The sequence below is a fragment of the Chiloscyllium plagiosum genome, unplaced genomic scaffold, assembly GCF_037043375.1.
Source record: "Chiloscyllium plagiosum isolate Xiang-an unplaced genomic scaffold, Cpla_swu_hap1 HiC_scaffold_18, whole genome shotgun sequence".
Lineage (NCBI taxonomy): Eukaryota > Metazoa > Chordata > Chondrichthyes > Orectolobiformes > Hemiscylliidae > Chiloscyllium > Chiloscyllium plagiosum.
Window position 1 is genome coordinate 60,966,991 of NW_028270156.1, and position 14,293 is coordinate 60,981,283.

At 41.4% G+C, this 14,293-nt stretch overlaps 1 protein-coding gene across 1 annotated transcript in view; it reads right to left on the minus strand.

The window, feature by feature from the left end:
• LOC148146989 (uncharacterized) overlaps positions 1 to 14,293 on the minus strand; it is a 63,599-nt gene that overhangs the window by 39,171 nt on the left and 10,135 nt on the right. The window contains exons 3-6 of the mRNA XM_087996194.1: positions 9,336 to 9,432; positions 8,885 to 9,017; positions 7,483 to 7,566; positions 1,075 to 1,421 (exon numbers count right to left, since the gene is read on the minus strand). Of these exons, the coding sequence (XP_087852320.1) occupies positions 1,075 to 1,421; positions 7,483 to 7,566; positions 8,885 to 9,017; positions 9,336 to 9,432 (661 nt within the window). The remainder of the gene's footprint in view (positions 1 to 1,074; positions 1,422 to 7,482; positions 7,567 to 8,884; positions 9,018 to 9,335; positions 9,433 to 14,293) is intronic.

Here is a 14,293-nt window from a genome sequence, read left to right on the forward strand (position 1 = left end):
GTAATAATGTCAAGCTTTGACAGATTATGCTCCTGCAAATTACTTTGAGTTTGCTTATGATAATAAACCTGCTCCCCATTTGTTAGGTTGTTTCTGTACTATTGCGGTCCTCCCTATTTCTCGGGGTTTTTGTGTCGACCTGATTCACTGTTACAACATATCGGAGCAATTCCCTGCACATTGCCCTTCTTCAGCACAAAGTTAGTCAGCTCAAGAGAAATGAAAGGGTTTCTTGCAGTTCGCAAGCTGAACTCAAAAAAGCCAGAATACCTAAAGGATTACAAATAGACTTCTTGTAATCAGCTCATATTGAGGTTAAAAATTGTTCATGTTATTTAAGGGTGAAGGCAACCACCTGCTAAGTATAAGATGTGGTGATTTTTATATTAAAAATAGAAGAACATGCTATTTCTAATTTCTCTGATAACTCCGTGATCCAGTTTTCCAATCTACTGTAAATCGAGGAATAGAACAGTGAAGCAAAAGGAGTTATGTTAAAGTTATAAATTATGTTGGTTAGTCTGCACCAGTAGTAGTAGTTTTATTCTCCATATTACTAATAGCATGTAGCAAGCAATAAAATGGAGGGAGGTTGCACAAAAGTTTCACAAGGATGGTACCAGAATTGAGAAGCCATAACTGACAGGAAAAGCTGAAGAAACTGGAGCTCTTCATTCTCCAAAAGGGAATGATACTAATGACCGCTTAAATTATAAGGGGGTAGAAGTCGAGAAAGTATTCCTGCTCCTGGGGCAATAAATATAAGATAGTCACTAATTAATCCAATAAGAATTTAGGAGAATCCCAGTCACCCAGAAAAGAGTTAGAGCTCGAAACTGAGTACCATAGAAGTAGTTGAGGTGAATAGCATAAAAGCATTAAAGGGGAAGTGACGTAAGTACATTGGAAAATAAATTTAAAATATTGAAAAAGGTGAAGTGGACTCAGAAGTAGCTTTTATGAACCATGATTATCTGCATTTACCAGTTTGGCCAAATAATGTGTTTCTGCCTTGCAAAATCAATATCTTTTAAAAGTTCTACCACCAGAAATATGTTCTTGCTTTAAGATTACCTGACTTCCTCTAATACGGATGATAAAGATTTGGGCTTGTGTGGCATATTTCTAGTTTCAGATTCTTTCCTGGATGTTGTAGGGTCCTTCTCTAGTATTCTGTCTGTATTAGGATGCTCCTCGATGCTGTTTATCATGTCAGTCATCATTACCTCCAGGTCAGACATAGTGGCAACAACATATTCAAGTGTCTGGCATAAACTTTCATTAGGGTTACAATACGTTGGTGAGCCAATCTCATTGGTCAAACTTTTCTTCCTGAGCTTCTTGCTCAAGTCGACTTTAATTTGTTTATGCTTTCTTATGGTATCTTCTTTAATTCTTTTGCAAAGCTGCCGCAATTTGAGCTGACATAGGAGAAAAAGCACAATGCGTGACAGATCTTAACTCTCAGCTATTTCAGTTATGTGCTATAACATAAATACATTGATGATAACACAGCACACCAGTTATTAGCGAGTATGGACTTTTGATGGTAAATCAGTATCAAAGTGAACCTGATTTATTAATTCTAATCGAATATCTGTTGGATCTAGAGTTGCTGCATTGTGGTCAGGATTCTTAGGAAAATATCCGACCACTGGATATATTGCTGGATTCATTACTTAATCAGCGAAATAATAACTCTGCTTCAAAAATGCACTGGTTATGAAGCACTTTGGGACATCTTGTCGACATTATATAAATGGCAAGCTGTTTTCTTTACTCCTTCCAGATTGTCTAAGTAAAGCCAATCATTAAAATTTCTTTTACATTCATTTAATTAAGTCAGATGTTAACCATGCCTCTCTTGGTCACATTCAATTCTGTGGACTTGTTGGGCCAAATGGCTTGTTTCCAAACTCTAGGGATTCTATGATTCTATGAATATTTAGAAAGTTAAGGGATCAAGTCTCACTCCAGATTCTTGAGCACCTAATCTAGTGTAGTACTGAGGGGATGACAACCACAGAGAGGAGGTGTCTCTCTGATGAGACCTTGAACTGACCTTCTGTCTATTCTCTCAAGTTGACTTAAAAGACCCCTTAGATTATAAAGAGCAGAGGTATTCTTCTGACCAATATTTTAGAAGCTACTATTAGAATTTTGTAAACACCATGTAGTATTTCTCTGTACTTGTAATTATAGACTGGAATGGGAAAATAATTGCTTTAAAAACAAAGGATACTGCACTTTTAAAAAGCAAGCAAACTGATAGTCATTGTAACTATCATTTACACAACTTCTTGTGCATTCGGTAGTTGAACTGTAGTTGTAGATGAGCTGGAATTGAGGGGTGTGTACATACGGAGAGACAACTGGCAACAAATAACTGACTGCTTTATAGACTATGAATAGTTCTTGATTACAAAGGCCTTCTGCCTCCCAACAACTATAATGATTGGTTGTCAGGTAGCTGAACAGCTTGGGGATGTGAACAGAACACTGAGAAACCATCAGATCACCATCAATCTAAGAGCTAAATTTGTCCTCTGATATAAAAAATAATTTAAGCCTGAGGAAAACCGATAAATTTTCCCTTCAGCACTTCTGGAAGCTGTGACCTGCAAACTAATGAAAGGTGATCAAGAAGCCATTCAGCAGATTTTGTGAACAGACATGACTGAACTGTTGTCCCAGTTTTCCCTCTGACCATAACACCCAAGTTTTATTTTTGTCTGTTTTTCTATGTGGTTATGTGCATGTGTGTGTTCATATGCATGTGTAAATGTACATGTGTGTTTTTGCATGTGTGAGTGTTCTTGTGTGTATGTTCGCTGGTATTTGTGCATGAGTATTCACATGTGTATGTGCTTGGTCTGCGTGTATTTGTGTGTTTGTGCTCATTTGTGTGTGCATGTGTACTCATATGTGTTCTTGTGTATGATTGTGCATGCTCGTGTGTGCATGTTCATGTGTGCTCATGTGTTTGTGTGTCTGTTCATGTATGTGCTTATGTGTATGTTCATGTGTTCGTATGTGTGGATGTATGTATGCATGTGTTCATGTGTATGTTCATGTGCGTGTGTGAATTTCTATCTGGATGTGTCATTGTGTGTGTGTGCTTGTGTAAGGGGAAGTTTATAAAGGGTTAAGTTTTTTAATGTTTCGAATTATATGCTGACTGTACATAACTGTTTACCTATAGCTAAAGTTTATTTACCTTAAATAAATAGTAATGCTGGTTAGGGATAGAAACCTGGTCTGCACTTTCTGGGTCTGAAAATAATGTAAATTGGGGAATTCTGTTTAATTTTAAACATCTTTAACCTTTGTGATGATTCTGAGAATAGCAGTGTTTGATTTTCCAATATGTTACGCTAGTGAGGTAGAACAACTTAAATTCATTTACTAAATTTGTACAAAAAGCCACCTTTTGTATTGGTAACCATAAGATTACTGGTTCACTAATGTCCTGAAGGGGTGAAATGTGCTGCCCTAACTTAGTCCGATATATATACAACTCCAGATCAAAAGTAATATGGTATATTCTTAATTGTCCCTTGAAATGGCTTAACTAGCCACACAGTTGTATCAAATTGCTGCCACAAAATCAAATAAAAACAAAAGAGGACATATCAGCTGGCTGCGAGCCAGGCAAAATGATAAAGGCAATGCTGCACCCATTGGCTCTTTGTTAATATTTGTGAATCTGTGCAAAATAATTGAGGGAACAGCCTGCCATTATCTGCAAGGATTTGCTGAGCAAGACTATCTCCCAGGCTCCTTTATGATAATTAAATTCCAAAGAAAAGTCATACTTGACTTGAAATATTAACTCCCTTTTTCTCTCCACAGATCCTGCTGGACCTGCTGAATCATTCCATCATTTTCAGCTTTTATTTCAAATTTCCAGATTTTGCTTTTATCTTTCATTATTATCCCTGGGTATGTCCTGTCCCATCAGGACAACAGGCCTCCCAGGGATAGTGATATAGTGGTTCGCAGTCAGAAAAGACCTTGGGAGCCCTCAACAACAATTCAGCCTTCAAGAAGTCTCATAGCATCTGGACAAACTGGGACAACTAAACCTCCTGCTGTTCATCACGTACTTCCCCCCTCAGCAAGTGAATCAGTACTCCGCCATGTTGACTACTTGTGAAGTGCAATAGGGGTGTCCAGGACACAGAATGTGCACTCTGGGTGTACTGTGATGGACACTTCAATGTCCCTCATCCAACAATGGCTGATACAAAGGCCAAGTTTACCTAAGCCACAAGGGTGGTCAAGAAATCTATTAGACCAAATCTCAAAGCAAAAATGAAAGTGACAAAGGAAGTGGTAATAAAATGAAGCAGTGGATATAGATTTGCTTGCTGAGCTGGAAGGTTCACTTCCAGACATTTTGGCACCCTACTAGGTAACATCTTAAGTGCACCTCCAGGCGAAGCACTGTTGATAAATCCTGCAGGAATTATCAACAGTGCTTCGCCTGGAGGCCCACTGAAGATGTTACCTAGTAGGGTGATGAAATGTCTGGAAATGAATCTTCCAGCTCAGCAAGCAAACCTACATCCAGAACCTCAACCTGAACTACAAATCCTCTCAAACCTTGCTAAAATGAAACAGTCCATACAACAACACAGAGACCAAGCTAGCTAAACCATGATCTCTGAGGCTACATCTCTGTCAGGTGGGAAAGCAACTGATAAGAGTTATAAGCTCATGTGGCTTCATGCTCATCAATCTATCTGTCATATGTGTATTTAACCATGTGTCAAGTATGTATTTAACCATGTTTGTATTGCTAGAGCCAACCCCAACCCTTTGGAGACAAAGTTCCTTATTCACACAAAGAATATCCTCCATTGTGAGTGCAGTACAGCCGCTGTACTAAAGGGGATAGATTCAGACCAGATCTAAAAGTTCTGACCTGGCCTAACATAAGACATCATGAGCTATTATTGGCAGTAAATTGCATGTAACCATAATCTGTAACTTTTCTCCCAAGATGTATCCCATTTTATGCTTTGCATCAAACCGGGGGATCAACCCTATTTTCAATGAGAAGCGTAAGACACCAAAACCAGGCGCAGCACCGGGCTTACCCAGAAGGAGTTAAAACACAGGTATCTGTGCAAGGTTAACAGCAGAAGCTGCATTATTAATCAGAACAAAGCAATCTCATAAGCAATAGATGAGTTTAAAGCTCTGCAGTGGTTCATATTAGTGGACAATTAAACAACCAACGAGAGGAGGATCCACAAATATAACAGTCCTCATTAATGGACAGCCTGGAACACCAAAACAAGGGATACTGTGGAAGCATTTGCAACCCTTGTCAGTAATGTCAAGTGAATGATCCATATCAACTTCCTCCTGATATCCCAAGTACGATGGATGTCAGTCTTCAGCCAATAAGATTCAAGCCATGTGATATCAAGAAACAGCTGAAAGCCTTGGATTAGCAAAGGCTAAGGCTGCTAATAACATCTCAGCTGAGGATTAATGCTCCACAATGAGACACAGTTCTATAGTCAAGTTATTCCACTATAACTATAAAATTAGCACACATTGAAAATTGCTCAGATCCACAAAAAAGCAGGTCAAATACCACCTGGCCATTTGTCTTTTCTCAAGGATTAAATGATGGAAGATATCATACTGTCAAATTGTTCTCACTCAGTATTGAACCGTATACTGGTCCCACAAGGGCCAGAACTCAATAAAGTCTAGATCCAAACAAAGACAGGTGAGATGAAAGTGACTGCCCTTGGCAGCAAAGTTAAATTTGACTAAATGTGGCATCAAAAATTCTAGTAGAACTGAAATTAATGAGAATCAGGAAAATGTCTCCACTGGTTAGAGTCATAGTTAACTTGAAGGAAGATTGTTGTGATTGAGACCAGTTATCCCAGTCCTAGAACATTACTGCTAGAGTTCCTCTACATGTTGTTCTAGGCTCAACCCTTTTTCAGTTCCTTTCTCAGAGATCTACTTTCAATCATTATGTCAGAATTGTAACATTTGTTGATGATCTCAGTCTCGCTTGTGACTCCTCAAATATATCTGCAACCAACAAGACTCAGAAAGCATTCAAATGTGGCCATAATTGACAAATAACATTCATGCCACACAAAACGCCATGCCAAGAATCTAACCATCCACCTTGAGGTTCAATATCATTGCCAATCCTGAACCTCCACTATCAACATTTTTGACAACAAAATTAACTGGACAAGCCATATAAATAACGTAAAGTATAGGTCAGAGCTTGCTATTCAAGTAACTCAACCCCTTACTCCTCAAAGCTGTTCACCATCTCCAAGTCATGAAAATATTCACCACAACCTTAGAGTCATAGAGTCATAGAGATGTACAGCATGGAAACAGACCCTTCGGTCCAACCTGTCCATGCCGACCAGATATCCCAACCAATCTAGTCCCACCTGTCAGCACTTGGCCCACATCCCTCCAAAACCTTCCTATTCATATACCCATCTAAATGCCTCTTAAATGTTGCAATTGTACCAGCCTCCACCACATCCTCTGGCAGCTCATTCTAGACACGTACCACCCTCTGCGTGAAAAAGTTGCCCCTTTGGTCTCTTTTATATCTTTCCCCTCTCACCATAAACCTATGCCCTCTAGTTCTGGACTCCCCCACCCCAGGGAAAAGACTTTGCCTATTTACCCTATCTATGTACCTCATAATTTTGGAAACGTCTATAAGGTTACCCCTCAGCCTCCGACGCTCCAGGGAAAACAACCCCAGCCTGTTCAGAAATAGTGGGTGTTAGTACAATTGCAACATTTAAAAGATGTCTGGATGGGTATATGAATAGGAAGAGTTTGGAGGGATGTGGCCCGGGTGCTGGCAGGTGCGACTAGATTGGGTTGGGATATCTGGTCGGCATGGATGAGTTGGACTGAAGGGTCTATTTCCGTGCTGTACATCTATATGACTCGATGATTGACTGGGTCTTTTAATAGCGGTAATGGTCCTAAAGCAATAGTAAGGTCACTTTCTTGATTTAATTGTTCTTCTGGATCCTCTGGATTTCTTTTTCTTGTGGTGGGGGTCAGAGCCACACCACTACAACCATGTGGCATTTTCTCAGATGACTGCTCTTGGCATCTTGTGGTATCACTGTTTCCCAGCTGGTGGGTATGTGTTGTTTGAGTTAGCTTGCTGTCACCAATCGTACTTAGGCTTATGGATCTCTAAACGTTAGAGCAGAACTCACTGTCACCACCAACAGATTGTGTTTGGCATCAGTAGAATGGGTGGGCGTACCTGCAGGCGACTGACTCTCCACTTTCAAGGGCACTTAAGCATGAATAATAAATATTAACCTTATCAGAAGTGCTCATATCTCGTGAACAAATAAAAGTTGCTTTATTATCTGGTTATTAGCTCAGTGCTGTTTATTCAAGCTTATTTTGTGTACATTGGCTGCATTACAAAAAGAGCATGTAATTTCTTACCTCAAGCAGAGAGGAGTTTTCCCTTACAGCAGCAGCTTTTCTTCGTATGCTATCTACGGATGCTTCCACATCTTCAGAGTCATACTGAGAGAAAATGGCCAACAGGATTAAAGTATGGCCAAGTAACCCTAACACAAGTTGCAAAAAATTTAAGAATGTGAAGTATACCATCAGATATGCTGAAATATCCAGGCTTTGTTTCAAACTTATTCTGGGTTTGCAAAATCTATCTGTTTTCATGTTGCATTTTGAGACAGTATAGTCAGCTTCTGAGAGCATGGGTTTTGCACAGCTTAAAGTATCCCATATACAAGTTGATTTTAAATATTGTAATTTAATTTAGATAAATGTGTGGTGCTGATTTTTGGTAAGGCAAATCAGGGCAGAAAGAACTTATGCACTAAATGGTAATGTCCTGGGGAGTGTTGCTGAACCAAGAGACCTTGGAGTGCAGGTTCATAGTTCCTTCAAAGTTGAATGGCAGGTAGACAGGATATGAAGAAGGCATTCAGTGTGCTTGCCTTTATTGTTCAGTGCATTGAGTATCGGACCTGGGAGGTCACGTTGTGGCTGTTCAGGACATTAATTAGGCCATGTTTGGAATGCTGTGTTCAGTTCTGGTCTCCCTGCTATAGGAAAGATGCTGAGAAACTTGAAAGGGTTCAGAAAAGATTTACAAGGCCGTTGCCACTGTTGGAGGGTTTGAGCTATAGGGAGAGGCTGAATAAGCTGGGGCTATTTTCCCTGGAGACTGAGGCATGACCTTATCGAAGTTTATAAATCATGAGGGGCATAGATAGAGTAAATAGTCAAGGTCTTTTCCCCAGGGTGGAGGAGTCCAAAACTAGAGGGCATAGGTCTAATGTGAGATGGGAAAGACATAAAAGGGACCTAAAGGGCAATTTCCTAACACAGAGGGTGGTGCGTGTAAGGATTGAACTGCCAGAGGAAGTGGTGGAGGCTGATACAATGACAACATTTAAGAGTCATCTGGATGGGTATATGAATGGAAAGATTTTAGAGGGATATAGACCAAATACTAGCAAATGGGAGTAGATTAATTTAGGCTATCTGAAAGGTCTATTTCTATGCTGTATATCCCCAAGACTCTATGACACTATTGCTGTGAATAAACTACACTTTCAATTTAAAGGGATCTTATTGCACAATAATTACTTCCATTTTTATATAACTTTACATATAGAAGAATATTTTGAGGGGGAAGGTGGGGGATGGTCCACAAAAGAAAGAGCAAGACACAGAAAAAGTGAAGAGAATTGAAACAGATGGAAAAAACAGGACCAAATGTGATAGTTGGTAAATTAAGGTCCAGAATGTCAAAATAATTGACATCTTCTTTACTACATTACTGTAACACTGTACCGGGGAACTTTGTACTTACTTCTTGATTATTTTTCCTGGTATTATTTACAATATTTTTAATGGAAATATCTGAGCATCCATAGGTTCGCTTTAACCCAACCCACATGACATCTAGGGGGTCAGCATGAGAACCAACAGTATAGTTGTTTAGCCTGTTAAAGAAGAAGATATTAACGTGAGATGTACCCTTGGGCAACACCATATCCATTTGTTTCAATTGCCCTGTAAACTAACTTCAAGGGATTCAGCTCTACCGTTGGAAAGACCTTTTGAAATTTCAGTGAGCTAAAATCTTCTCTCAAGGATGAAATTTGAGATGCCATCGATGCAAGTAAAAATCCACAATTTTTTTTCCTCCCTCTTTGAGTACAAATACATTACGCTTGAAAGAAGTGAAAGACATAGAAACTGCTGTTAATTATTACTCATGGTTTGCATAAGAAAATCCATTCCCCCAAAATGTCCAGTACCAGTTTAAAATAGCCACCGTTTCTTTGGACTCTCCCTGGGATGTATCGTGGGTCTCGGGATGAATCAATTCTTCCTCGATCTCACCCTGCTTAAACTCTGAGGACTGCCAAATGGTTTTGAAGGTAAGTTCCATTTCAATATAGACAGTAACTCAAAGCCAAAGGCTTTCAATAAATTACTTTTGATTAGGCATGTAACCAAAACAAGATGTGCACAGTAAGGGCAACAAATATTAGGTTGTACTAGAGTGGTGCCTGTGTCATCTCCCACATCTAGTTTTCAGTTAATAAGATTGTGGAACATAGTTGGATTGTATTCAAACAATGTTGTTTCAAAGTTATGTTGCTGGAACATAGACACACTCAGTTATAAAGCCATGTTTTGTGATGTCACAGAGCTTGCAGAATTCCAGCAACAGGAATTTATGTAATAATCAGTTTCCAAACTAACATCACAGTCATATTAATAGTTGCCAATTTTGGAATGATTGGCAACATAACCAGTTGAGCGTTGCAAATATTTTCCATACAGCAAGTTGTTGACATTTGGAACACACGCCAATGGACAGTGCAATTAATGCAAAGTCAATAGTTGGAAATATACTCGTGAAGGAAGTTGTTACTTGGCTACAGGAAAACAGCAGGGCAGTGGGACTAATTGGGCAGTTCTTTCACATGACAGCACAGACATGACGATCTGGATTTGTTCTGTATGAATGCATAATTCCAGGCTGTTAAAGTATCATGACATGCTTTGCAATGCAAGTTGAATTTCCCTTGAAAAAATGTTTGAAGCCTTTTCATCTTTTCACATGAGCTCTGAGTGTGCCATTTTGCTGTTCAGTCTGGATGTAATCTCTTAAAACAGATACAAATCCTAAAAGGCAGACAGGGAAGAGGACAGTTCAGCGAGTGGGAAAGACAAGGGAAAAAATATACACAACTAAATCATTGTAATGGGTTGTGAATAAACTCTAAGCTCTTCTCAGCAGGAATCCACACTTCAACATTGCGCTCATTTTTCTAATTTTTTTCTCTCTGGAATCCGGCCTGGGTGTGTAGCTGTAAACATATCAAATATAAAAATAAAGTCCTTCTATGTTGTGGTCTCCATTGGTCATGTTTAGTGCTCTTCATTATAGACTTAAATTTACGTCTTTAGATATTGGAATGTTGTTCAAATTTAAATATCTTTCATTACTTATGTGAGAGCCTGAGCATGCATGATGAGCCTTGGGACTGTCATTTCTCCAGATCACATGCCCAGGGTGACTATTAACCCAAAGTTAGTGGAAAAAGTTACCAATGCAAATAGGTTCAGCAATTTGAGGCTAACATAAGCTGAGCCATGAGTCAATAATGGTGACAAATTATTGAATGATTAGCACTGCCCAATATCTAGTCTAGCAAATCCGGGAACTCACTGTTAACGTCCCCATAAATGTCAGAGAGTTGTGGTATTTGCATCATAAATATGAATGAAACTCACTGCAGAAAATTGACTATGTTTTTTTAATGTATGGGGTGATTTTTGTTCCTGCAAAGCCATTCAATCCTCAGTTCAGAGTGAAGGAAGAGGTAGGAATTGCTTAAAAGACGGTTGGATTCGTGTTCTGCCCGAACAATGAAGTGTAATTCAGTGTAATTTAGAAAAGAGTTGTTATTACAAATTGCTGACACTTTGGTTACAGTTTCTGGCTTCAAATTAATTCAGTGCACCCCAGCACTGGAAATATGGGGCTGAATTTTTGAGACTGCCCCATAGGCAATGATGGAGGCAAGAAGGTCTAAAATGTTGATAACAGGCTGTGTGTTCATTTCAAAAGGAATATCGCAGTGTCAGCAATAATCAGGAAGGGGAGGGGAGGTTGAAAGGAGACCCACTGTTCTCCCAATAGAGGCTAATTAATCCAGTTGAAATCCTTTTTAAAAGTTTGTCATTGGTGACCTTTGTGTTTATCAAAGGAGTGTAGATTGCTTAGACAATCCTTCAAAAGCTGATCTGTTAAATGTAGATGGGTAAAGACTTGAGAGCTGAAAATGTGTTGCTGGAAAAGCGCAACAGGTCAGGCAGCATCCAAGGAGCAAGAGAATCGACGTTTCGGGCATGAGCCCTTCTTCAGGAATGAGGAAAGTGTGTCCAGCAGGCTAAGATAAAAGGTAGGGAGGAGGGACTTGGGGGAGGGGCGTTGGAAATGCGATAGGTGGAAGGAGGTCAAGGTGAGGGTGATTGGCCGGAGTGGGGGTGGGGGCGGAGAGGTTAGGAAGAAGATTGCAGGTTAGGAAGGTGGTGCTGAGTTCGAGGGTTGGGACTGAGACAAGGTGGGGGGAGGGGGAATGAGGAAACTGGAGAAATCTGAGGTCATCCCTTGTGGTTGGAGGGTTCCTAGGCGGAAGATGAGGCACTCTTCCTCCAGCCGTCGTGTTGCTATGGTCTGGCGATGGAGGAGTCCAAGGACCTGCATGTCCTTGGTGGAGTGGGAGGAGGAGTTGAAGTGTTGAGCCACGGGGTGGTTGGGTTGGTTGGTCCAGGTGTCCCAGAGGTGTTCTCTGAAACATTCAGCAAGTAGGCGGCCTGTCTCCCCAATATAGAGGAGGCCACATCGGGTGCAGCGGATGCAGTAAATGATGTGTGTGGAGGTGCAGGTGAATTTCTGGCGGATATGGAAGGATCCCTTGGGGCCTTGGAGGGAAGTAAGGGGGGACGTGTGGACGCAAGTTTTGCATTTCTTGCAGTTGCAGGGGAAGGTGCCGGGAGTGGAGGTTGGGTTGGTGGGGGATGTGGACCTGATGAGGGAGTCACGGAGGGAGTGGTCTTTTCGGAACGCTGATAGGGGAGGGGAGGGAAATATATCCCTGGTGGTGGGGTCCGTTTGGAGGTGGCGGAAATGACGAAGGATGATACGATGTATATGGAGGTTGGTGGGGTGGTAGATGAGGACCAGTGGGGTTCTGCCCTGGTGGCGATTGGATGAGCGGAGCTCAAGGGCGGAGGAGCGGGAAGTGGAGGAGATGCGGTGGAGGGCATCATCGATCACATCTGGGGGGAAATTGCGGTCTTTGAAGAAGGAGGCTATCTGGGTTGTACGGTATTGGAACTGGTCCTCCTGGGAGCAGATGCGGCAGAGACGAAGGAATTGGGAATATGAGATGGCGTTTTTACAGGGGGCAGGGTGGGAGGAGGCATAGTCTAGGTAGCTGTGGGAATCGGTCGGTTTATAGTAAATGTCCGTGTTGATTCGGTTTAAAGACTTGAGAGCCAGACAAGACTTCCCTAGGACAACGTACTGCCCCAATAAGTTTGGTAGAGCAAAGAAGGACTAGATTAAGAAGTGCCCTTAATCGGCATGAAGAGTGGCAACACCGACACCAGACTTTGAATAGGGTCAGTACTCCTCTCGCATTGTAGGTGTAGATGGACAGATTCATGCAGTTTACCAATGTTGAATTTGCCAGAGCTAGACATGATACTAGTTTATTGACAGATACCTATCCCAGGGCTAGTGGGCACTGGGGCCCATTTGCTTTGCTGGATTCACCCAGTTGCAGAACATCATCAATTGTATCAATTAGGCCATCAAAGCATCTAGAGTCCAGCCAGTAATTTCCCTCAACAGGAAAGGCATTATTTCCTCAGTAACTAACTGATCTGGCAGCACAACAAAGCTGTGTCACTTTCCTAACAATATACGGTGACCCCCTTTATCCTCCATCAGTGCAGGCTTCACTCCAATCATCAAAATGTGTGGGCAGATCTGAGAAGACAAGAGATATCCCTTGAAGACACAGTTATTCACCTCTCTATGGCAGAAACAGGGGGCAATGTCCATCTACTCAGTGGATAACCATTAAACAGACCATCAAGCTTCTGAAAATGCACATTTGGTGGCTAGACATTGAGTAGTGCTCTCCAATACATTCCTACGTGGGATTCAGTCATTGTTCCTATCTTCTGATCTATTCGTCTTTCGTCCCCAGAGAGATGTGGATCTTGAGAATGTGAGACCCTGGCTCTCCTGTGACAGGTTGGGGCGGCACGGTGGTGCAGTACTTAGCACTGCTGCCTCATAGCACCAGGATCCCAGGTTCAATTCCAGCCTTGGGCGACTGTCTGTGTGGTGTTTGCACATCCTCCCCGTGTCTGCATGGGTTTCCCCCGGGTGCTCCGGTTTCCTCCCACAGTCCAAAGATGTGCAGGTTAGGTGAATTGGCCATGCTAAATTGCCCATAGTGTTAGGTGCATTAGTCAGAAGGAAAGGGGTTTGAGTGGGTTACTCTTCGGAGGGTCGGTGTGGACTTGTTGGGCTGAAGGGCCTGTTTCCACACTGGAGGGAATCTAAAAATCTCATGCCTCTCTGATGCAGTGGGAGGTTTTGACATAAATCAAAACTCTCACAACAACTAGCCTTATCGTTCACTGCCATGGGTTGTCGAAAGGAGTCCCACACTTCATCTGAACTTCCCCTGTTTCTACCCCTCTAGCTTTAAATGGATAGAAAAGTCAGGAAAGTATATCAGTTTTGGGCTCACTTGCTTACCTATCTGAATTTCAATCACAGGTGGGTTTTGTGTTTCTGACTCTGTCAGAAATATCTATGATCAATTTTCAACTTACATTATCTGAATTCAATATTTGGAATCTTCAAGGTTTAAAATGGATTTGTAAAAGAAGAAACACTAACTTAAAATTCATCACATTCATCACATTAAAATTCAACACATTTATCAGCTGATCTCAGGTTGAGTTGAAAAGTGTGGTGCTGGAAAAGCGCAGCAGGCCAAGTAGCATCTGAGGAGCAGGAGAATCGAAGTTTCGGGCATAAGTCCTTCTTCAGGAATGAGGCTGGTGTGCCAAGTGGGCTGAGATAAAAGGTGAGGGGGGGGGGGAGTTTTGGGGAGGGGCGCTGGGAATACGATAGGTGGAAGGAGGTGAGGTTGAGGGTGATAGGCCGGAGAGG